Below are 26,097 nucleotides of genomic sequence, written 5' to 3'. Positions count from 1 at the left end.
ATATAAGAAACTACATGATGTCACATCTCAGAAAACTGCACTTCTCAATTTTTATATCAGTTCTGTGTTTGTGTATTGCATGAATATTAGATATTTTTCAAATTCTGGAGCAGTTTATAGTCAGTCTTTATGTAGTGCATAAGATTTTACAGATTGATTGCCTTTGAAACTAGTTACTGTGTTCCTCCAGTAATGTGTCCCATGCTAAATGTACACTACCTGAGCCTAGATTTTGTTATCCAAATAGTGGACTTATTCTTATAATGCAATATATCGTCATATACTGATCTTGAAGGAGTGACACAGCACACATTTAGGAACTGACCTGTGTTGTGCGTCCAAAATAATGCAGGATGATGGAATACGTAAGGTGTGTGCTGTCAAGAGTAACTGCCCATAAAAGCTTTAAAGTATAGTATGTTTTTTTTTTTCAAATGCTTTTACTGAAGTCTGCTCTGATAAAATGTTTGTAATGTGTGCAGTAGACTTTTTTTCCTTCATTTTCTTTTTCAGCCAGCATGATATTAATACAGATTTTGATTGTTATGACCTTTGAGCAGCAAGTAAATTTCTATCCGAAATCCGATTAAATGTGACAAGGAAAGACCCGAGCTAAGAATTTTGTTCATTACACAATTCAGAAATGTAGATTCACATGGTTTATAACCCATTTTGTGGCTGCTCAATAATGCTCTTTTCCACAAAGAAATAACAATTTTATTTCTTTGACTCTTGAAACTTTATTTATTTATTTTCTTTTTTGAGATTTAACAATCTATTTGTTTTGTATCTTACTAGATTTTATGTACATAGACATATCACATATTTTGACATCTTGGTACTGGTCATGTAGAAATTATGAAGATCTGTCCTGTTGTATACTCTGATCAAAGTGAAGAATTTTGTCTCTTGGTCAAGAAATGAACTCATGTTCTGTGTTAGTGAGTTATATGCTCCCCTCAGTAAGGTGCTTATGGAGGTGGGAACCACATGTTTTGTACCCTAACAAGGACATATTATCCATATTGTTTTCTAGATTATATTACAGAATGGTCTTGCAGGTGAATACCAACATTTTAGAAGAATATTCTCTCTCAATCTTTAGGGTTGTAGATATCCACCTCCAAGACTACTTGTCCCAATCCAGAAAACTACAATATGGAGACACACCAGTGTGTAAATCAAAAACCTTAATTGAGGTGTTAAAAAAGTCTTTAACTCAGAAGTGACCATGTTACTGTTTTGAGGTGGGTGACTACCAGAAGATAACTTGGGAGTGTTAGTTGTGGAAAAAGCTGATACTTTATTAAGACATGAACATGCATTATAGTATGATTTCTGCAGAATGACATAGGATAGCTGAAGGAAAACTATCGAGATTCTTGTCATCACTGTGAATTATGACTATTGAATGTGAGATTAATGAAGTATATATCCTGCCAATTACTTTATATAGTCACTCAAATAATTTTTTTTTATGAGAAGTTCCTTGAAGTATCAATGTAAGGGCTTTGAAATCAAAGCACATTGTTTACCTTGGAGTAAAAAACAGTGATATGAGATTGATTGACAATGATTCCTTCTGGAGACCAGTATTACTGTGATGGAAGGTTTAATTTTAATGAACCATACAGCTATGTCTTGAATTACATATAAATCATTTTTCTGGTATTTCAGATGGATGGTTGTTGTTCAGAGTAATTTGATATTTTTGGAAAGTTTGAACTGAGAGCAGAAGTATATATTTTTAAGCTTTTGAAGTTCTTTTCATAGTACTTGATTGTAGCACTGCCAGAATAGTTATGTGTGTGCGAGGTTAATTTTCTCCCTTGTCAGCATGCTGTGGCCGATTAGTAGGTTAACACTGAGGAGGTGATTGCAAGTTGGCAATTCTTTGTGTTTATCAGTATGTTTCTTTACCCATGCTGTTGGAAATGTAAATGGCACTGTTGTGTTTCTCTGCAGGAGTGACTTATTGATGTTAAATGAATTGTCCACAAGGGAATAATGTGGAACTTCCCTCTAAAATTGATTTTTATTTTAAAAATGGAGGGGGGGAAATAGAATCACACCAGAAAAATAACGTAGGTCTACATTAGTAGTCTGTTTGCACAATACATGGTACACTTTCAAATAATAACTAGCACAATCTGTTAAGGTGACAAAGAACTGTGTATTACTTAGAAGCTGGTCTGTTATTTGGACTTAAAAACAGCATCCAGTGCATCTGTTTCTTTGATGGCAGAAAGCTACTTTTGAGTCCGGTTAAAAAATCACTGATCTTGTTACGAATTGGTTGCTAGGGGGGTGGGGGATCCTAAGGGCCGGGTAGGCCATTACTGCCCGTCTCAGTTTACACATAATACAATTGCGTTTATTGCTGGTATAATATAAATAAAATACAGTGGACCTAGTGGAAGGTCCTCACTACCCCAGTCCACTCCGGAGGGGCCCAAACTCTTCCGTTCCGCCGTATCTCTTTTTTTTGATTTGGTGGAAGTTACTTCGGCAAGGTAGGGGCCTCCCCCTACCTGAGTGGGGTCAAACAGCTCGGTAAGCCCGTATTCCGTTACTTACCGCCCTTTGGCCCAAGTTCGAAACCCCCCCCCCTTTATTTCCTCCAAGGTAGGGCCCTTCGGGGCGCCCACAACTTCCGGCTGGCTGCTCCTGCGGTTCCTTGTACTGCGGTGTCGTCGCTCCCCTAGGAGCCTCCACTACCTCTCTCTCCAATGCCTCGTTAACCACTGCCTCCTCTGGCTACCGCTACACGTTCCCTCCTGCTAGCCCCCCGCCACCGCTGGCAGGTTGGGGGTGGGCCGCGGATACAGGGCTGCCTAGCGTCTTCCAAGGCAGTGTTGCCAGATCCCCGAGGCTTTCCCAACGTAGTTTCGGCTGGAGCGTAGGGCTCGTAACACTCTCTGTTTTGTAGGACTGCGCCGGTAAGCCAAAGCAGAGTTCTGTAAATGCTAAATTTAAAGGTGAAAAAATGGCCCTCTGGTCAGTTTGATATTCATGACCATGTACGTCACTGACTTTTTGCAGTAATTTCTGTATAATTTATGGGGAAAAGTTCTTACCAGACTGTAACCCTAAAAATATTGTGACGCATTACCTTATGTCCATCGCCGTGCAACAGCTACAATGGAAATTGTGTTCCCAAGGCAACGGATTGCCGAACACGTGAGTTTCGAATAGGCACTTTCATGGTAACACAAAGAACAGGTAGCCGTTGTGTAGACAATGCAGAAGCAACGAATGTGTCTCCATAGAAATGAACTACAGAGAGTTTGTTGTGCCCGTTACGTAACAGCAGACAGTAGCAACGAAACAGTGAGGAATGTTGTCTGGTATCCAGTCTGCAGAACACCTACATAAGCTGAGCTTACGACACATGTTGAAGATTGAGTATTAGAATATCGAGTATTGAAGTATTAGACCAGAAGTCAAGTGACATTGCAAGTGATAATTGTAAGAGTGAAGCACAATAAAGATTCGCTAAATCAGAGACCCACGTAAAGCTATTTGTCGCGTGACATACCCAACACGTGACAATATATTTGGAAGGGATGGGGATGCCAGAAATTTTGTGCCATGGTAAGGCCATTTTTAGCTGTGTGAGGAAAGAACATCAGTACTTGAACAGTTGCAGATAACACCAGTTGGTATCAAGGTTGTCTCAAATTCTGAGCCTCATATAGTAGATCCTCAATTTTCCCTTTCAGATGTTATTAGAGAGAGTTGTGAATTTCTGTACTCAGATAGTCATGCTGGTAAGGGAGACAGTATAGGTATCAAGTAAATATTAAAGTATGATATTAAGTGTAAGATAATCTGCTATCAGATCCACAGTAAAATAGGGGAGAGGCAGGAAAGCTAAAGAAAATGTATGGTGCAGGGGAGAAAGTGATCTGACTCCAAAATTTTCAGAAGATGTGTGAGAATTCTTCAGACTTGCAGGCAACTTATAATTACATGCAGGTAACAAGTATTGCGAGTTGAGGATGACACCATTTTGTTCTGTTTGAGCTTTTTGAGCCTAGTTTCCTGTGGTATAGCTAGGGCTGGCTTGGACTCAAGTGTTATTTGAATGGACCGAATTGTTTAGGCAGTATTACAGAGGCATTTGCAATACACATGGGTCATTCCTTTCACTTGACACTAAAGTTGTTACCTGCAGTAACATTTACATTGGAAAATAAAATATAATCACTACACTCCTTCCTTCTGTATTTCCTCCCCCATTCATTTTCTCACTCAGAGCTTGTCATGGTATTTCATAATGTTTTGCTGATCTGTCTTTGTCATACCCAAGTCTCGTCTTGTATTTCTTTCATTTGGTGATGATGTATGTAAGTTATTCCTGTATTGTAGTGTTTGGGGAGTCATGCCTTTATATATTGAGAGGTTTCCCATGGATCTGATATATCAGTCACATAGTTTGTAAAATATGATAGAATATATCAATAAAGGACTTGAATATGAGGAATGTGTAAAATCCTTACATCTTGGTCATGATGGAAATTTCTTCCCTGTGGTGAATAGTTCCAGGTGTTTTTCTTGAATAGATGTTTTAGGATGGTCTTGTATATGATATGTAATACATGCTACCATATTTCCAAATATGAAACATCGTTGATTCTTCCTTGAATTCTGTTACTACCTCGTTTCTTATTCTTTGTTACGTCACTTTTACTTTTCAGCAGTATAAATGAATGCATGTCATAGTTCACTCGAGTATGATAGCATTAGTGTGAAATAGCTTTCGTTCAGAATCATTTTGCTTATCTAATGCTTTTTATATTCTTGATAATAGTTTATGTTAACTTGTCTTGTGAAGTCCTATATATTTATTTCGTCTATAGATCGTTGTAGGCTTGCGAAACTAGCATAATTGAACCACAGAAAATGGCTATGCTGTTTGTGGAGTACCATTAGATGATTAAAAAAATGGGATTGGTGTGTAGTTATTGCACAGAGGATGACTGGGCCTGTCCCCTCCCCCACACACATGGAAGAAATTAAAAACATTGTGTGATTGTTAACTCTGACAATTTGGGGAAGATAATGGAAGATCATACACCGAAAACAATACCGTGAATGCATTAAATGAAGTTTTTAGGGAATAAGCCAAAAGTTGGGGTTTGTGGCTTCTGTGTTATATTTAGAAACTCGTTTGCACAATAGTGGGCATTCTCATTGAGATTTGGGGAAGTTTTACAACAGAAAAGCGGGCCGTGAGTAATGAACTTATTACGAGAAGAGGCTCGTAGCACCTGCAGGAACCAGTTTAAAGATAAACTGTGCACTCTGTATTATACGGGGCAGGAAGGTCGTGATGGTCGTGACCATAACGGAAATCGTGGTGGCATTACGGTTCTCAGCGAGGTTATGTTTGTAGTTTACTTTTGGTAAATTCCTGTTGAAATTTTTTTCGAAGCCTCTTATATTGCTTGTATTGGGAAGTCTGTGTATAGAGCTTAACTCTAAGAATTTTTTTAAATGAGGTGAAATTTCGTTCGTCACAAACCCTTGACATTGTGGCACTACAAACCTCAGTGAGGTTATGTTCATAATTTACGTTCGATAAACACGTTGACATTTCTTAAGTTTACAGTCTCTGATATTGTAATTATTTAGAAGTCTGCGTAAATAATTTTCCAATTTTTTAAAATTAAGTGAAATTTTTTCATTTTAAATCATTTATTTAAGTTCTGTCCAACTTTCATATTTGATCGCTTTACGATAGATGCCAGTACCTACAACATTTCATCGGCCATTGTGGGAAGCAAGCTGTTCATGTGTAGTTTTTCACAAATTGTTACATATGTAATTTGGAGGTTGTTTTCAACTGGTGACAATTATTTGCAATGGACGATTTTGATTTTTATCTTAAAAGGTGTCGCTTGTGTGCATGCGAACATCGACTGGGCATTAATATATTCGGCTCTGAGGGTACTATGCTAGATTTGATGTCCAAAATAAAGATGTACCTCTCAATAAATGTAAGCTGATAATGTTCATATGACTGCTGTCTCAGCACGCACATAGTTAAAAAGTTAGGAAATTTAAAATTATAGGAATAGTTTAATACAGAACTACTGCTAGATTTTTTTGTCTTAATAAGGTTATTTACTGTATGATTTTGAGAAATCATCTAGGTATACGAAATATTCGAGTGCTGTAATGTAACGTCAGGCTCAAAATGCCTGTTGAAAATTATTAATATATCACTTGGTATTAACTGACTTCCTTTTCAGGTATGTTCAGAAGATGCGTTACCAAATCATGTATGTTATCAGTGTTTATATCGTGTTGAAACATTCCACAGTTTCAAATTATCGTGCATAGAATCAGAACATACATTAAGAAATTGGCACTTCTTTTATGGAGGAATAGCTGATGAAGTAAGTACCAACAAGGGTTTGATCATAAAACAATTTACTGTTTTCTTGAAGGCATGGGAAAATTTTGTTGTAAATTGTACTGCTTTGTTTGTGACTATTTCCACATCCTATGAAATTGTTTTCTCTATGGATTTATGGAAAATGAATGAATGAATGTTTACTTATCTTTAAGTTAACCTTTAGTACTGTACTTTACATACCATTGAATATAAATGCTTTTAAATTTTAAATAGAAATGTAATGCACATTCGTGCGCTTTTCTGTTAATAATAATAGAAATGTAGTAAAGAATAAATTTTTATATCCAGTTCCCCATGGTCATTGATATTTATGAGAGGTTTATAGTGTAGCCTTTATAGCCATATGTATGCCAAACAGATTTATAGAGAGAGAGAGTTTGTGAGAGTGAATATGTTAGACAAGGTTACAGTTGTACACATCCTTTGACAATTCTTTATTCTAAATGATGGTAATGATGATTTATGTAAGGAACGGTTCATTGTTACAATATATTTAGCATGAAATTAATATCGTATTTCTATTCAGCATGATACATCAGACACAGAGGATGAATTGGAGTCTGCAAATGAAACTGAGAAGAAGATTGTTACAAGTACATCACCAGAACTGAAATCCTCTTCAAGTGAGAGCACTCAACATTCCCCTAGTGTGTCAGTGGACTCAGTAGCACAGCCCACAACAAGTTCTTTCTCCACTTTGAAACTTGCCAAAATGGCAGAGACAGCAATGAAGAGCAAAGAGACTAAGGGCTTGCAGTTACAAAATGAGGTGGGTGGTAAAACTGCAGTAGACTCGCCTTTCATAGCCAAGGTACCAAGCCAGAAAAAACAGCCTACAGATCCAAATGGGAAGGTTGACATAGTGGCAGTAAAGAGTGGCAGGAATATCATGAAAATATCAAATACTGATCAGAACATGGACACCAAAGATCAGCCATCCAGCAATGATAACAATGAAGTCTCACGCATTCTGCTCAACATGTCAGGTGTTGGTACTATCTCAGTCACAAAATATGAGGGCATAGGACTGAAGAAAATGGATATGAAGGACAATAGCAAGATAGATGGAGGGACCCAGGAAAACCAACATTTTGTTATGCATAAACAGCAGACACAGGAATATGTTATTGTGTCTGATGATGATGATGATGATGATGATGAAAGTGATGGTTTCTCAGGGTTTGATTTTGAAGAAACACCCACTGTGGCAGAAACAGGAGAGTGTACAAAGGAGAAGCCAGGGGCTGGATTACAGGAGACAGTTGTGGTTGGAGAACTGGTGCCCAATGAATGCATTCGGTTTGAACATTTGGAATTTGACAAGAATGGCACCATTCATAATGCTGAAAATGAGTCCCAGAAAACAGAAAAATTGGAGTTTCAGGATGCAATAAAGTAAGTGGAAATGATCCAAAGAGACAGAAAGATAGATTTTGCCTAAACTTTCCCCCTTCTCACCTGGCTTATGCATAGAAATTTGTTCTGTGTTGCATGTAATTTGTATGCTTGGAACACGTCAGCTTCTAGTCTTTGCTGATGATGTAAATCTATTGGGAGATAATTTAAGTACCATAAAGAAAAGCAGAGAAGCTTGATGGTACATTGGAGGTTGATCTGGAAGTAAATGGAAGGAAAACGAATTATATGCTATGTCTTGTTGCCAGAATGCAGGTCAAAATTATGATATACAGACGGCCAGTAAATTATTTGAAAATGTGGCATGGTTCAGATAATTGGGAAAGACAGTAATAAACCAAAATTTGATTAATGGGAAAATGAAATCAGGTTAAATTTGGGTAATACTTGGTACCTTTCAGCTCGTAACCCTTTGTCATGTTGTCAATCTAAATGCTTAAAAATTGAAATATATGAAACTGTAATTTTTCCTGTAATTTTGTATGGTCATGAAATTTGGTCTCTGACATTAATGGAAGAACATAGAGGGTATTTGAGAACAGGGTGCCGAGGAGAATATTTGGATCAAAGAAGGATGAAATGCTAGTAGGTTGAAGAAAACTGCATGAGGAGGAGGTTCGTAACTTAATGATCTTCACCAAATATAATGTGAATGTTCAAGTCAAGGAGGATAAGGTGGGCAGGGCATGTAGCATATATAGGAAAGAAGAGGAATGCATAGAGGATTTTGGTGGGAAAGCCATAAGGAAAGATACCACTAGGAAGACCTTGACATAGGTGGGAGGATAATATTAAAATGGATATTTAAGAAATAGGATGGTGTGGTATGGGCTGGATTCATCTGGCTCAGAATAGGGACCAGTGACACACTCTTTTGAGTTCAGTAGAGAATGTTCTGATTACACGAAAGGTTGGGTATTTCTTAAGTAGCTTCACCAATTACTCTCCTCAGAGACCTGTGTTCAAGTCTACCATAGGCCATGGCTGGGGATAAGTGGTAGACAGAGTGAGACTGGTACTAGTTTGTCTCTGAGAATTTCAGTTTTCCCTTCTTGGTTACCATTCCACCATTGCTCTCTACATATTTGTTATCAAGATCTGGTATGATAGACCCATTTGAGGCAACAGTACAAAGAGACTTCACTGATATATTGGATTTCTGGACTTTATCCATCGTCCTGGTTTTTAAGATAACAAATAAAAACACGACGTTTCGGAAACTGGATCTGTTTCCGTCCTCAGGTGAAGGAAAAGGGAAACACCTATTCTGTTGGGTCCGTTAGAAAGAGCTAGCCTCAATCACTGGACTGGATAAAGTCCAGAAATCCAATATATCAGTGTGTTATACACCATTGTCAGAATCCTATAGTAACTACAAAGAGACTTGTTTGACAACACTCTGCAACTGTTGTGTTAAGTTAAAAGAAAAGAATGGGAGGAAGGTCGATACACAGTGGGAATCTTGATGTCTGGTGTTTTAACATTTATGGTGTCTATACTCGACTGTATTGTCCAGGTACACGGCAGTGAATGTAGACACTCGCTTTGCCTGCATCAGGTGCAACAAAACGTTTGCTCAGAAGAGTTATATCAAGGAACATATGAAGATACATACAGGTACATTTAATCCACGTGAAAGTAAATGACTGCTACTACATCCTTCTTGTGTTCACCAATTGTTACAATCCAGAAACTGTCATCATATATTGTCTCAGTGTTACATATCAAGCAGCATGGTGATGCAGCAGAAATTAAGTTTTGGAAACATGTTATAAGTTTGATTTGTTTCATTGTGGTCCGTATAACCACACAGTGTGCCTCAAACATCAACAAGACGACACCAAAGAAATCTTTTCTCCAAACAGAAACACAAGGTGGTAGATGCTTGGCTCCCTTCAAAGAAAAGAATTAAAAAGGACACGAATCAATTTGGTTTAAACATTTTAACAAAAGAAATCTTTTTTAGACATACTAACTGTAATAGATATTTTAACGAGTTGGTACAAACCGCTGTAGTTGTTAAAAACGTTAGTTTTGTACTCATTCTATTATGATAACGTTGTATGTATATATTAATATTCACAAAATATATTGTAGTAGTGGTTTCTAATTGTATTGATATCCTTAAGGTGGTCTATAGGTCTGAAACATGTAAAGGATAAAAGATTAAAAAGGAAAAAACTTCATCAGTCACACTGAACAGAATTAATTAACCTTTGTAATGTAACAAGTTGTTAGGAGTTAATGAAATGGAAGTCAGATGACTATAGAGAAAAATGATTAACTTGCTTCAATAGAGTCTACATTGTTAGATTCCAAGAACCCGCCTAATCTGTGGAGGTCAAAGAAGAATTTTTATAAGCAACAGACATATAATCTCCCACCACAGAAAGTTTCACATGCTTGGCTGTAAAACTTTGAATTCTTGACCCAGGCATTTTTTAAAAGCAAGTCAGACATTTACTGGGACTATTAATAACCTGTATGTTTTAAAATAGTTTTCCTTAACCATTTTTTTACAGGTGAGAAGCCATATTCATGCAAAGTTTGCGGTCGCAGTTTCCGCAATAACTACATGCTGAAGGTTCACATGCGACTTCATACAGGAGAAAAGAACTTCAAGTGTGAGGAGTGTGGTGCCCTCTTCACAGAGCGTGGTGCCCTTGTTTGTCATGCTCGAACACACACTGGTGTCAAGCCATTTGTTTGCATTTTCTGTGATCGAAAGTTCGCACAGAATCCAGCTCTTAAGAGACATCTTCGTATCCACACCAAGGTACCACAACAAACTTGCTTTTACTAGTACTGTGTTCTCTGTGACTGTCAGTAGGTTCTGTATTTATGGAGCTGCTAGGTCCTATCCTGTCTAACTTTAATTCAGCCTACATCTTCTCATCCCCGTTCTTTAATATCTAGTTCTAAATTATTCTCCCATTGGTCTCCCAAGTGTGTCTGTTCAGATTTCATCATGAAACAAAATAATTTAAGAGTTCTTTGAAAATATATTTTTGAGGTATTGTCACAGCCCATTCTTTAAATCTGTCCTCCCATCCCAGGTCTTCTGTGAAGTTGTATATTTCTGTTATATTTGACATTTATAACCCTCTCATTACTTCTTGATAATGTAACAGATTTGCTCAAAGCATTGCTAGGCTATGGCCCAATAAACACCCCACGATATGCACATGCGACAATAGGATGAATGTTATAGCTCATTGCTAGGCAGCAGTCAGCATGCCAACGAACTGGCTGGGTGACAGTCACATGATTTCTATCTCGCAGTTCAGTGGCATTCTGACTGCTGCCTAACAACAAGCTTTAACATTCGTCCTATTGTTGCTTGTGCGTATCGCAGGTTGTTTACCGAGCCGTTGTCTGGCAGTGCTTTGATCAAATCTGTTACATCATCATTTAAGAAAAAATATGTTTTTTGCTGCCTGTCTAATGAATTACTTTTCATCTTATGTGAGCAACATGCAGTAAAGTCCTGGCGTTGTATATTTTACTGTGTGAACACCTTTTTTATGCAATACTTGTGAAATTCCTGTTGAATATTATATGGAAAATTTTGACAGTTCCCATATTTATTTATAGTTTCCAAAGATAACCCTTCCATTCTTCTGCTTGTACGCATTTCAGCCATTGTGGACACATTGAACATCACAGTTTATTTCTGCCATATTCAGGTCCTGTTATGACCAGCTGAGATAATTCATGCATTTGTTCCATGGAGATGACATAATGAAAAACTGACCACTACTGCCCTATGTAAACTAATCATATAGATAATCATCCTTACTTCCCATACATTTTTTTCAGTACCATTTAACAAGGTTTGTAGACCCAGCTGTGTTTACAAGAAATGATGGACATGTGGGTGGATATGCTCTTCATGTTCAAACATCTGGTCTCCCATTTACACCTTCAGTGGCCCAAAGAGATTGAAACTGCTTGGAGCTGACTCCAGATGACAGGAAGGTGTCAATGCCAAGCAAATTTCCTCAAGAACTTTGTTACTATGGGATATCAATCTTGGATCAGTAATGGCAGTGGATAGTGTACCGTCAGCATCAGCAGGAACCGACTTCTGACCTTTCTGGAAACATGAAAGCTGTTCAAATATCCTGGATGGTAATGAGTGTTCTCCCTGATCACTGCAGTAATTTTGATGAATTTCAAAGCTAGAAATTCCTCCTATAACAAGAAATTCCGTGACACATCATTGTGCTGTGGAAATCTACCTGTATCATTTTCATCTCAAACACCTATAGAAATAATGGAATACTAAAATTTATACTTCAACCCCCAGGTGTCAGATGCATGTAGCATGTGATGTTCAAGTTCTTGTCGTTTCGAACATAACAGTACATGAGACATCCAGCCCTGAAATTGATTGTACATTCCTCATATGAACTCTTTCCTGTCTTCTGTTGGAAAGATTCCAACATAGTAATTATCCCATACAGATCCATTCTCGGAAGCCCTATTCTATCAAGTTATGAATTTACTGCCACATTATGATAAAATGAGGAGTGTCGTATCTTTGCTTTTTACATTTGTTAACATCTCTTCCAATAGATTGCATGTAGGAACAACAGATCACAGGAGTTTTATATTTCCCAATGCCAATTTTCTGTTCCTTCTCATATACATAATATACATATACGAGAAAGTATTGTGGTGGGGCCGCGCCATAGGTCAAGCGGTTAGTTGCTGGCTTCCCACTGCGGCAGCCCAGGTTCAATCCCAGGTCTGGTCACGTGGGATTTGTGATGGACAAAGCGGCGGTGGGGTGGTTTTCCTCCGAGTACTTCGATTTCTCCTGCCAATCTTCATTCCACCAAATTCTCCATCATCATAATCACCCGGGGCAGGCTACAATAGGCCAATTAGTGGCCGCCATGCCGAGTGGACCCAGTTGAACTCCACCCCCCACTTAGCGAATTTAAAAAATAAAGTATTGTGGTGTAAAAAAGAAATCTTATCTCAGGATTTTGACAGATATACACAGTTTTGGCCTCTGTGAATAGGAATAAATTATTTGTATAGTGCTGTCTGTCTGTATGTATGTCTCTATGTTTGTTAGCACCTGAGTGAATGGATGGATTTTATTCAGATTAAGTATTCAAGAGTTCATTCATCCTAGGTCGGTGCTCAGTGAATCTGAACATGCCACATCCGTAACTATGGGTAAGGATAATTTAAAATAATTGTTAGAAGGTACATGGCTGCAGATTGGATTAATGTGGCTCAGGATAAGGACCAATCAAGGGCTCTCATGAATATGGTATTGAACCATCAGGCTCCAAATAAGAGAGAGAGGACTTCTGGACTGGCTCAGCAATTATTAGCTTTTGAAGATGATCTGTTCCTAAGGGTTAGTTAATATGGGTGCATAAAGTGTGCTTTAAGTTAAAATTCATTCTGTCGCAGATATAAGTTTTGGCATGTTGGCAGTATTACAGACACTGACTGGAGGGCTGGGGCAAGGCATTTGGTGATAAGATGGTATGTCCTCGAAAGAGAGTGGAAAGATTAACTGAATCCTGTGTGCAGGAAAAACCTTTCATGTGTGACCACTGTAAGGCGTGCTTTGCGGATCGTGGTACCTGGAGGAATCACGTGCGCATTCATACAGGCGAGAGGCCATATAAGTGCACACTCTGTGAAAAGAGCTTTGTACAGCGCACCAATCTGCAAGCACACGTCAAGACACACACTGATGAACGCCCATTCCCTTGTCAGGTACAGTTCATGTGTGATAGTGTTAGTGAGTGAATATTACCTCTCTGTCTCTGTTTCTCTTATCATTGGACACTCTTCCATCTGCACCACTTGTATACATTTAATGACTGTTGCCTTTTGGGAGATGATGTCTTGTATTCTGTTAGATATTTACCAGCATTTCAGAGGAACCTGCTGCCTGTGTCAGGAGGGTAGAAGCGTAAGCTATGCAGGAGGAAATGCTGAGCGATACAGGGAAAGAAGGACAGGGACCTAAGTAAGAGTGAACCAATGGGAACTGTGTGCACTAAAGGGGAACCTATGACTGTGAATGTAGCTAGGAAGAGGCTGGAAACAGATAGAGGAGAGTAATGTGAACTGACAAGAAATCCATGGCACTGAAAAAGACTGGTCTCTGTCTCTTCCTGTTTACAAGGCCAGCTCTTTCCTTTGCCACAGGATTCCATTTTACACCACTCCCATCAGTTTTTTAGCCACAGACCTGGTCCTCCGTGCCCTCTATTGCTGACCATTTTCCCAGGTTGGCTTATTCTTCTTCCTGTATGGCAGGTTCTTCTGAAATATGGTTACCATCATGACCATAATTTAGAATAAAGATGTGTATGTGTGTCTAGCATAGAAAGAATAAAGGTATGCTTCCACCTAATTTGTTTTCCTGTTATCGTTTGTCTGCCTAGGTGTGTGGCTCTTCCTTCCGAACAAAGGCTCATCTTGTGAAGCATCTGTCAACCATCCACAGAGATGTAATGAAATGTGTTGTTACATTTATGAAGGAACCAAAACAAGAGCCTTCACTGTGTTAACAAGTGTGCAACCTGAAGCTTTGTCATGTGTAGAGAAGTGCAGATCATCAGTGTACAGGGGTGTGCTGAAATAGTTTTAATTGCCAGTATGCACATTTACTATAGACTGCCTCTGTGGTCTAGTGGTTAGAGTTCCTGGTGGCAGGTCCAGAGGTCCTGGTTCGATTCCCGGTGCTACCATATTTTCTGAGAAGTAATGGGTCTAGAACGGGGTCCACTCAGCCTCATGAGGAAAATTGAGTAGCTGTTTCAAGGAAATAACTGCTCCGGTCTAGAAACCCGAAATTAATGGCCATGGGGATTCACTGCGCTGACCACGTGACACCCTCTGTCCACTAAAGTTGGCACTAAGAACCCCCACAAGCGGCCATCACTCGGTCGGTATAGTTTGCTTGCAGACAAATCACGGAGTATGCACATTTAATCATCAGCTATCTTTTTTCCCATAGCTTCCGTTCAAAAATGGGAAAGGGACCCGTAATTTATTCATTGTGTGGGTAGCATTATGTAGTGTCTAATAAAGGTGAGGTGAGCGGCAAAGTTTAATTAAACACCATGCCATGAAGATGTCTTGGGGAGTGGATGTATAGCTCCTCCATTCTTGACCTTGGCACTAGAAAGAGGTGAATGGTCACTTTACCTCCAGGGTAAGATCCCCAATACCCCTTGGATAGGAGGCTGGGTGGGCCCCAGGGATGGTCTGGATGCTGTTGAGTACAGAAATTTCTCTTGGCCCTACCAGGAATCCAGCCCTTAGCCTATCACTATACCATCTGAGCTCTCTGAGGTCCATATGCAGTATGTGATCAGTTTAATCTTGCTTCCAAGACAATTTTTTTAGTTGGTTTTCAGTTTTTAGGTGTCAGTTTAATGAAATTAATGTGAACAGCCCCAGCACACCATTGTATATGTATATAATTCCATTGGGCCTATTTGAACTGTCAAATGCAGCAACTGATTGTTGGCTTGGCTAGTGGGGCTGCTCCTCTGCTTGTGTTTTGAACAATTGTTTTAAGTTATAAATACCCTTTGTTGACCATTACTCTAATGATCACCCATCATCCTACAGGTACCCCCCTTTAGAAGCAGATTCTGTGCTATTGCATAGATGGGCAGAGGCCAGGAATGTCAACACTGACTATGTCTGGAGGCACTAAACTAACAGCATACCTCCTGTTTCATTTATAATTATAATGAAAATTACTGTCTTCTGCAATGGACACTATGTAGCCTTCTACCAGGATACCATCTGCTGACTACATGACATCAAATTCCAGAAGACTAAATGAACTGTGATTCATTTTCATTTGTGCACACTGTACAACATTAAATTATTGCATTACGGAATGTGATTAATAAAACTGATATGTAAGCACCATTGTTCCATTCGTGGATCAAATTTGATAACATTGAGTGGGGAAAAATAAACTGTAAAATAGAAATAGTTATATAATGAGAAAGTTTTTGATTTTCACATGTCACGTCAAACAACATGGTTGTGCTATGAGTAAATCCATGGTCTTCTGAGATGTGACACCATGCAATCTGGTAGATAGGAGGAACTCAATGCCTCCAACTACCAGACTGCATGATGTCACATCCTGGAAGACCATAATCTTATATTTATTGCTGTGAGAACCTAAAATCTCTTTACAATTTAGTAGTCAGTGGCTCTTCATATTCAGGAAATCCTTGATTCAAATCTTTTTTTTTTCTCTCCAGTATGTCAAGCATTAGTGTGTATATATCCAGTCTTTCCATATCTGCTTTCTTAACTGATCCCTCATTCAGTCTGTCTTTCCTTTTATCTCTCCATTCATTATCCATTTGACATCTTAATTTTGTGTGCACTAAAAGGAATCTTTGCTTTAGTTGTGTGTAACATATCCATACTATTGTATCCTTACTTCACTTTCCTTTACAGTGTTTATACCTTCAGATTTTAATATCCTAGTTTGGGATTTTATCACATTAATAAGAGTGTTCCTCTAAATTTTGAGGAAATATACTACAGCATCTGGCTCAGGATATGGTCCAACAGTGGGCTCTGTAGAACACAGTAATTAACTTACAAGTTCCATGAAAGGTTTGGTAATTTATTGACTAGCTGAGTGGCTGTTAGCTTCGTAAGCATTATGAAACTTGGAGTTATTAATTAATAAGTGTGGCAGTGAATGTCTCAGTTGCCTAGTTAGTTCTCCAGCCTCATGTGTTGGAGATCCTAGGTTATCTTGACTGAGGTTCTTTATGGTTTTCCTCAGTTTCCCCAAGCAAATGCCAGGGTAGTGCTGTAAAATTAGGCCATATTACATTTCTTTTACATGCATTAGAGGAAGGATGTAGAAGAAAACTGGAGAAACTTGAAGGGAAACCTGTTCCAGTGCCATTTGGCCCACCTGTTGCCTGTAATAAAGTCACCTGGTGTTGAACCCAGGCATCTGCTGTGACAAGACATTACCTACCTTAGCTATGGACTGGTGGAAAATAGAAGAAGTATGGCACTTAATTGATGATGGGAAGTAATGACAATTTTCATGTGCCAGAATAATGATTAGCACTTAACAAACTTGGAGTTAAAATGTTCTTTTGTGGACATATAGGAGCAAAGTGATTGTAAAATTCTTTTATGAAATGTAATTTCAATCTGCTATGAATGATTGATGAAATGAAGAAACAAACTGCCCCTGTATCTATTACCATGTTACAGGACAGTAGATTCACAACTGCAGCAGCAAATGAGTGAGTATGGTTAACTTTTGATAATGTTCTGGCCAATTTACTCCCTGGGAAAGAGGCTCAAGTATCTGTTGGATAGGATATACATATATAGTGGGACTTGGAACTGGTCTGGCCACAAGGGCAAGTACAGAAAAATGAGAATGGAACCCTGGTCATTCAACCTATAGTTATCCAATTCAAAATTATGTGAATATGTACAGGATAATCCAAAAGGAGTATCATATTTTAAGACTAGTCAGTATTACTATACACCATGTTAAAAATTGTTCTAACTTGTGATCACCATGGTTGACACAGAGTTTACATCTCTTACTAATATTCTTTCATAGAGGTCATAACACCATTTACTCATGTGTAAACAGCCTCACAAACCTGTAAAAAACTACTGTCCACAGCAACTTACAATCTGACTTAAAACTGTAATGTTACTTTTGGGACACCCTGTGCATCTCTACAGTTATATGTTTATGACTTACAGTTTGCTTTTATCTTGGTTCTCCCCCCCCCCCCAAGTTACCCTGGCCCTATTCGACTGATGACCAAGCACTGTATATTTGTTACTCCCCTGCAGTCACATTCACAAATGGCTCTGATCCTAGCAAGAGCTGCCACAGTTAACTTCAACTGGCATCAAACATAGGATACTTTGTGAGTGTGTGTCTATTATATCTTGTATTCCTGTCTTCAACTGTGATGTAGAAGTGGTCTAGTTTGCAAACTGATTCATCACTTAGTCCATTGCTTCGTGATATTATAGGAACTGTTTTGAATTATTGTGTGTTTTATATTTATTTCCATTTCTTTCTGTAAGGTGCTGGTGAGTTTAATAATCACAGTTATATTGAAGGTTTATGCCAATTTTCCTTTTAGTCCGTTTAATTTTTAAGGCAAGAAACAAAATTAATCTTCTCTGAAATTATATTTCTGCTATTTTAGTGATAACACTATCACTAAGTTATCACTATCACTAAGCACATTCTGTTCTTGTCATTAGGAGGGATTGTTTTTGATTCTAAGAGGGCTTACATCCTGATCTTACATTAAGATATTCCTATTTTAGTTGAGATAACAGATTATGAGCATTTGAAGCCTTAATGGTAAATTAATGCAATGAAGTTTTCTTTGTAATCAGCTGGATTAGAATGGAATTAATTTCCAATATGTTGTAGATTGTCTCTGCTTCCATCATTGGAGATTGAGGGGGCGTCAATCCTTGATAATTAATTTTATACTGACATGGCTAATTTGCATACATAGCATGTATGCATATGTAAATTCTGAATTACTTCCTGAGGCTGTTTGTTTGAGTATTAATTTTATTGGTTATAGCTACATATTTTACGGGAGAAATGGAGGGTGAACATGACAAAGAAGAGTTTGGAAATATGTGCTTCCACAGTCCACACAAAGATAGCAGGTATGGCATATGTTTGTGTTAAAAGGGGATTCAGTCTATGCAGCATGCACATATACAACGCATCAATATTGGTCTCAGAGAAATAGGGAGGAAGGCTGTGGGATTCATGCTCAAGATAGGATTCAGTGGCAAACTCTTGTAAACACTGTGATGAACCTTCAAGTTTCACAAAAGATGGGGATTTTCTTGACTAGGTGAGCAACTGCTAGCTTCTCAAGATTGAATTCAGCCTCACAGGGTTAATTATTGTTGCAGTTGAATAATAATTATAATAACAATAATATACAAATTTGAAAGTTTATTTTAAAACTGACTTATTTGATCAATTTTCCTTATAATTGATGAGTATTATGATATCAACAAGGAAAGCAACCATATTCTATGTGACTTCTACTTATCTCAGATATAAATTATCTGCTCTCCAGTTTTGTACTTTCTGTATCTTGTTTCCCAGGGATCCACACAGCAGGACAGACAGAATAACAGACTCTGTATCACCAACACATATGTCCTCTCCATCAGCTGACCTTCCTCTGTATGAGACCAGCAAAAATGGCACATCATTGGCTCCTTCATTTTCATCAGAAAATATCAGACTAGGCAAGTACCAGTGATTGCTACTGATTAACTAAATAATTATCTGATAATAATGCCTAAAGGCACAGTGCTAGTACATTCCTGAACCAGTTCACAGTCATCTAACTTACTTCCTAAGAAGCAGTTTAGCATTATGTATTTATATTCTTGGTCTAACAAATACTCACGTTTCAGCAGCATATCCAACAAAATTATATATAAATATGAATATAATGTTGTTTTTCCCCTTTCATCGTCCTTGATGTAATTATAAAATAATGTTAAGTGATGAATGTAAATCGTGTAATTTAAACAATCATCTTGTTACTTTCTGTCTTGTAGGTCCAAATGTTATCCTCAACACTTCATCCCCAGTCACCCTTACACTCTAGCCAGCATAGAAATGTTTTGTTTATTTATAGTTATTTAGAATTCCTGTTAATAGTATGTAGTGTCAAATGATAGGATGATTAGTGACTCATAAATTGGAATGGACATGGAAGTGCTCATGGCCTAATTTGAGATATTGTTCTTGCATACTCTGAGGGGGAGACTGAGGGAAACCACGAAAATGTCAGCCATAATACCTCCAAACTGAACGGGTTAGTGTAGCCGTAACACTTGGCTGTCTTGACTGAGATTTTAGTCGTTTTTCTTAGCGCCAAATTCTAGAATAGTGCCTTGATTAGGGTAATACTGATTCCTTAGAGATCCTTACCAAATTATGTTAAATAGCCCATAAATAGTAATAAATCTCTTTGTCATGCTGAGATTTGAACCTTGGACTACCCAAATACAAAGCAAGAGTTGTGCCCACTTGACTGCAATGTCTGGTAGCATAAACATTGAATGGTACAAGAAGTTGATGAAGAACATTAACTTTGGTGGGATGAACAAACGGTCATGTCACATTTAAAAGTGTGAAAAGAGAGAAGGTGATGACAAGATTTCAGTCAAGATAGCCAGTGCAACAGCTGAGGTTATGACCGGGCATGTCCTGAGTATAACTCACATTTGTTAATACTTGAGCTAACGTACTCTGCTTTCTTGTCAGTATGCATCAAGTGTTACATGTCTGTCACAGGAAAAGAAGATGAGAGGCAAGTTGCATTCCCAGCAGCTACAGATTTGTCACATTCAACTTCAGATCGAATTCGCAACATTGCACTGAGAAAATTGCAACTTAATGGGTATGTTTAAAATTATTTGTATGCTGAGAACCCTGCTTCTTGTTCTTCCTAAAAGCAATCGTGAAGCAAGATGTAAGATTACAGTCTTCAGGGATATGATACTGTGTAGTTTGATGGATAGGTACCAATGCTCCAGGGGCAAATGGAGATAGAGGCAGGAGATTCCTCCAGAATTTTGGTAGCTATGTATCAAACCACACAGCATCACATTCCAGAAGACAGTCTTAAACACATTCCATGAGGACCTCATATCTCTCATCATTTCATACTTTTTCCATTGATTATCTCTCTTCTCCACATCATCCAGACCAGCTCTGGGGCCCACCCAGCCTCCTATCCAATGGGTACAGAGCGTTCTTTCCCCGGGGGTAAAGTGGCAGGGGTGTGAAACTGATACCTCCAACTAGTGCTGAGGTCAAGAACATGTGGATCTAGACATCCACTCCCNTATGTTAATTATTTAGTCAGTCAGTAGGTTAATCACATAGTCAATAAGTGTATTAAGACTAATGCTTTAGCATTAGTCGGTCAATGAATTAACTGTTTCATTGGTCATGAGTTATTAATCAAAGTTAACTGTTTAGCTAGTAAGACAGTTAGTGCACTAATAAGTCTGAGTTGCTTATTTAGTGGGTTAATTGTTTAGTCAGGCACCGAATTCATTAATCAATGAGTCAGTTATTGAGTTAATTGGACACTGATCTAACTGTTCAATGAGTGAGTGAGTTAGTGTACTAGTCAGTCAGTGAATCAATGGTTTAGTTAGTGAGATAACTGCTTAGTTGGTAAGTGTGATGGCTTGTAAGCCAGTGAGTGAGTTGTTTCCTTAGATAATTATCTAAGGAAACAACTCACTCACTGGCTTACAAGCCATCACACTTACCAACTAAGCAGTTATCTCACTAACTAAACCATTGATTCACTGACTGACTAGTACACTAACTCACTCACTCATTGAACAGTTAGATCAGTGTCCAATTAACTCAATAACTGACTCATTGATTAATGAATTCGGTGCCTGACTAAACAATTAACCCACTAAATAAGCAACTCAGACTTATTAGTGCACTAACTGTCTTACTAGCTAAACAGTTAACTTTGATTAATAACTCATGACCAATGAAACAGTTAATTCATTGACCGACTAATGCTAAAGCATTAGTCTTAATACACTTATTGACTATGTGATTAACCTACTGACTGACTAAATAATTAACATACTGCTTAATAAATTCACTGACTGAATAATTGAACAAGTAACTCTAAGATTCAAGGGTTTCAAGGTTCAGTCCAGTTCAAAGATTCTTAATCAACATTTTTAGTATTCTTCTTAACCATGACTTGTTAATAAAATATGTTCTCGATGCTGTAGAGTTGGAACCGTATGACTGCCAAGTGTGCACCAGCAGTTTCTGTTCCAAGAATTCACTCAAGCTTCACTACATGGTGAAGCACATCAGAAAGAGGATGGCATGTGATGTATGTGACAGGAGATTCTCTGACCCCAGACTGTTCAAGAGCCACAGGTTTTTTCACGAACTTGAGTCGTATGTTTGCAGTGTCTGCAGTGAACAGTTCAGTGAATTCTTTGGCTATAAGAAGCACATGAGATCACATAAAGAGGTTAAGTACATCTTCCTGATTGTTGTTGTTGTTGTTGTTGTTCTACAGCCCTTTGTTGGGCCTTGGCTGCTTCTTCAGTTTCTTGATCCTATACATGGTAAGACTCCTTAGATGGGGGATCAGCCTGTCATAAGGTTTATACCTACACATAGAACAACACAAAGACAGAATAAATGCACACAATACAGACATCTATGCCTTGAGTGGGATTGGAGCCCATGATCCAAGCCTTCGAGTGAACAAAGATGGTTCATGCCATAGACAGTGCAGCCACTGTGATCGGTATACCATTGATTAGCAGTGCATTATAACTGTCTGGGTGTACCAATGAGTAGGCTGTGAATTAGTGGCTACTCAAAGAATCTACTTTGCTGTTTCATATGCATGCTGCAGGCAGCCCAAGAATAAAATGATGGCAAGAATATGTGAGTGTAAGAAAGAGGATGGAGATGATTACATAATGAACTTCATAATTTGTGCTCTTATTATGTGATATGTGAGTGCGTGTGCACACATATGCAATTAGAGGATGGACCATTGAACTCAATGATAAATTGAAAATATTGATGCAAGAAACCTGTTTGTTATTTGCTGTCTTTTTCCAGAGATAGCCATTCCTTATTAGAAGAAATACAAATACAACTTAGAATGGTATTATCTAAAGAAATAGTATAGTTTAGAGGTTTGTTATAATAAGGAGTGATGTGATTCATGCATATTTAAGCTGTAACATTGTTGCTATTCAGAAACAATGTATGGTGTAGCATCAGTAATTAAGGAACTGTCAAGAATGACCACAATATCTGTAGCTGACTACACATTACATTAATAGATCAATTTTATTCCCAGAAAGTAATGATGTTGACCACATCAGTGAGGTTCTTAACAGTCTTGACAGACAAAATAAGTGTAGATCCCATTCTATATAACCTTCCTGCAAAGATAAGCACAATAGACCACTGTAGGTCACGGTGCAAGGGTCAAGAATGCCTACCCCTCATGCATTCATACATTCCTGCAAAGATATATTTCCTGGTTGAGTTTAAAGTCACGTTTAAGATATTCCTCTTTATCTTCTAGTACAATACTGTTGAGGTGATTAATGGCATTATGTATACCTACACGCCAGAAAGGATCATATTATTATGTCAGTCAATGTGCTGAAAATTAAGAGGCGGCATATACAGATAGAATTTACTCAAATATGGCCTGTTGAAATAAGAAATAAGCTGAAAATAATAGAACAGGAATTTTGTTTGTTATAGGGTTTCTTGTGATGAGCCTGGATAGCATAGTCGGTTTAATGACTGGCTATGGGCTGGACAACTGAGGGGTCAGAGTTCAAGTCCTGGTGGGGGTGAGAATTTTCTCTTCCCCAAGTCATCCAGACTGGCTCTGGGGTCCACCCAGCCTCCTATCCTATGTGTACCAGGGGCTCTTTCCCCAGGGGTAAATCAGCCTGGGTGTGAATCTGATCACTCACCTCCAACTAATACAGAGGTCAAGAAAATGTGGATCTATACAGCCACTCCCCCATACGCCTTCATGGCATAGTGCTTAATTAGTTAAGCACAGGGACAATTTTACCTTATAGGGTTTCTTATTCCGAAAAAAAGCAATTTCTTATTAGAAACAACAGACTGTTGAGTACTTCATCACTTACTGTATAAATTATGTTCATGCAATGTGTGATTGCTTAACTGTTTGTGTGTGTGTGTGCACATGCTTGCTTGCATGTTTAGAGGAAAAAATGTGACTGTTTCTTGCCATGGATTTTCTATAAAAAGATAGAAGTGTTTAAAAATAATGGAGGTTTGGTTTTATCTCCCATGAACTCTTCATTATTTTATTGCAGCATCATAAGCTCAACAAATGTGGGTTCTGCTTGAAGGGGTTCTACACAAAGAAGAGGTACTGGCAGCATATACAACGCCACAGTAGCAATAGTAAGAGGTTTGACTGCAGCAGATGTAATGAGACCTTTGTGATGGAGAGTGTACTGGAAGATCACTGGAATTCCCATGTGGATCAGCTGCCACATTACCTGTGCACGGCATGTCAGGCAATTTTCACACAATTTGTTAATGAACTTCAAATCTGTAATTGTACATCCTACATGGCATGTCATAATGTTAGTTCTTTTTCTAATATTAGCCTTTCTCTCATGCATAAATATAGTGCCCATGAAGAATCATCATAGCATTAAGATAAGTGCTGAATTTCTACATGATAAGTCTCAAGTTTGAGCCTTGTTTACATAAATTTTCCGTCGATAATGTAACTATTTATTTCTTCATTCACATTTGCTTTCGCTATTAACACAACATGTTTCGGCCCCAAATGGCCATCCAGGTGTCCCATTATGCCAAATCTGCTACACTGCATAATGGGACACCTGAGGATGGCCATTTGGGGCTGAAACATGTGTTAATAGCGAAAGCAAATGTGAATGAAGAAATAAATAGTTGCATTATTGATTGAAAATTGTATGCAAACAAGGTTGAATATAGTAATGCAACAGGATGCTTAAATACAAGATCTCAAGTTTGAGACTGACCAGATCCAGTGTCGAATTTTCCAAATAAATTTCCTGTCCTCCTCTCTGACATATGTAACTGGGGAATACCAAGCCACCACCTGGTTCTGTAGCCCCTCTTCAAATCATTCTCTTCGTCCACTGATGAGTGTTTAAGAGTCTGCCCAATAGGTTTGCCTACTTCGGAAATAGACATAGCTGAGGCCAGGCAATAACTGGAGGCTCCAGTCACAATGTATTAGCCTTCTCATGCTTACTAGGATATTTTTCCCCACAATTTACCCAAGATTTAATCACCAGCCAACTAATCAACCAACCAATTCACCATGGAGAAGAGTGCTTCTTGAGGAGGTAATAGTTGCTCAGCTAGTCAAGAAATTATGATCATTTTTTAAAATCTGAAGATTCATTCCTGTGGTCACAAGAGCCCACAGCCGATCCCTATCACGAACCAGACAAATCCAGGCCACACCTTCCCATCATATTTCTCTAATACAAGTTTTGATTTTATCCTACACATCCAACATTGTATGGAACCTGAACGTTCATTACTTGATGCCGTTCTCTGTCTGGAGCTGGATGAATCCAGTCCACACCTCCCATCATATATTTTTAAGCTATATTTTATTATTATCATCCTGTGAGTGCCTAGGTCTTCCCAGTGATCCCTTTTCTTCAGGTTTTAATACCAGAATAGTGTATGCACTTCTGTTCTCCCCCATGCATGTTAAATGCCCTGCCTATCTCATCATCTTTGCATTTTCATGCATTTTAACTAATTCTAGTTGTTAATATGATTTTCCCCTCTGCTGCTGGATGTCCCAGGACATTGACTAAACAGCTGTCTTAAGGTTCATCCCTGTCCACAGTCTAATGCTGAAATTGCTTCCTGCAAACAGGGCTGTGATTGGCTGTACTACACAAAGAAGAAGCGCTTCACACATTGGCGTACTCTACAAAAGTTGTCGGGGAGATCTGTCAAGAAATTATTGAAGACTTTCAAGCAGTCAAAACAGTTTCCATGGAATGTGACTGTTAGTATCTGAAATCGTGGCCGTCCAATAGCTCTCTGTTTCTTTATATGCATGTAGTCCATTACATAGTAAATTTATCACGCCTTAAAAATAATTTATTCCTGATTATATGTATCTTAAAGGGCTGTTGTATATTTTTCATATTTTGGAACTTCATATATCAATAAATATTCCAGTAAATTCCTTTGCGTTTTGCTAATGACAGTTATTGTAATTGTAGAACTGCACTGTAATATCTATGTCCTACAGTCCTTTGTTCGTTACACATGGAGCATGCTATTTTATTGACATATTAATGTATATTGTCACATGTATGTAGTGAATATAGACCGGGTTTGGATTGGTAATCACATTTATTGAACACTTACAGAATATGGCTACAAATAGCTATGACAGCAATGGCTGCTGTGCAGTCCCCTGTTCACGGTCGCTGCCTAGCAACAGATCTACATGCCACAATATTACACTGATTGCCACATCTTACATTGTGGTGTGATTTAATGTTAGTTTTGGTTAAATGTAAGGTATGAAATATGAAAAGACACTATGGAGTTACATCTCTAGAAATATTTTGATTACGAATATGATATGCAT

The 26,097-nt window shown here is 38.2% G+C and overlaps 3 protein-coding genes across 6 annotated transcripts; all 3 read left to right on the top strand.

The window, feature by feature from the left end:
• Positions 1-5,646: 5,646 nt before the first annotated feature.
• LOC111875310 (zinc finger protein 37) lies at positions 5,647-15,906 on the top strand. 3 transcript variants are annotated; one of them, XR_002844703.2, is made up of 8 exons: positions 5,653-6,002; positions 6,258-6,404; positions 6,951-7,819; positions 9,357-9,457; positions 10,363-10,616; positions 13,397-13,585; positions 14,263-14,448; positions 15,458-15,906. XR_002844703.2 is itself a non-coding variant. In XM_023871447.2 (7 exons), exons 1-7 carry the CDS (start codon positions 5,868-5,870, stop codon positions 14,386-14,388), a joined length of 1,821 nt encoding a protein of 606 aa, XP_023727215.1. In that variant the 5' UTR covers positions 5,653-5,867; the 3' UTR covers positions 14,389-14,565. The 3 variants fall into 3 exon arrangements, 2 of the variants coding, with proteins under 2 accessions (XP_023727216.1, XP_023727215.1); XM_023871447.2 differs by lacking the exon at positions 15,458-15,906 and having other exon boundaries at positions 14,263-14,565; XM_023871448.2 differs by lacking the exons at positions 13,397-13,585; positions 14,263-14,448; positions 15,458-15,906 and adding an exon at positions 11,660-11,910 and having other exon boundaries at positions 5,647-6,002.
• A 1,765-nt stretch (positions 15,907-17,671) lies between these two features.
• LOC111875313 lies at positions 17,672-20,310 on the top strand (the record flags this gene model as incomplete). The annotated part of the gene is given in 4 exon segments (XM_033755781.1): positions 17,672-17,775; positions 18,457-18,544; positions 18,999-19,144; positions 20,205-20,310. Coding segments are annotated over 3 exon segments (320 nt in total), but the record flags the coding sequence as incomplete, so codon positions are not given.
• A 457-nt stretch (positions 20,311-20,767) lies between these two features.
• Positions 20,768-26,097, top strand: LOC117282035 (RB-associated KRAB zinc finger protein-like). Of its 2 annotated transcripts, none has more exons than XM_023871450.2 (3): positions 20,768-21,933; positions 23,789-23,995; positions 25,369-26,097. In XM_023871450.2, the coding sequence occupies exons 1-3, from the start codon at positions 21,754-21,756 to the stop codon at positions 25,513-25,515; spliced, it is 534 nt and encodes a 177-aa protein (XP_023727218.1). In that variant the 5' UTR covers positions 20,768-21,753; the 3' UTR covers positions 25,516-26,097. The 2 variants fall into 2 exon arrangements, with proteins under 2 accessions (XP_023727218.1, XP_023727219.1); XM_023871451.2 differs by having other exon boundaries at positions 20,770-21,933; positions 23,789-23,986.

Source organism: Cryptotermes secundus, unplaced genomic scaffold (genome assembly GCF_002891405.2).
Source record: "Cryptotermes secundus unplaced genomic scaffold, Csec_1.0 scaffold1548, whole genome shotgun sequence".
Lineage (NCBI taxonomy): Eukaryota > Metazoa > Arthropoda > Insecta > Blattodea > Kalotermitidae > Cryptotermes > Cryptotermes secundus.
This window is presented reverse-complemented; position numbering and strand designations above follow the sequence as displayed.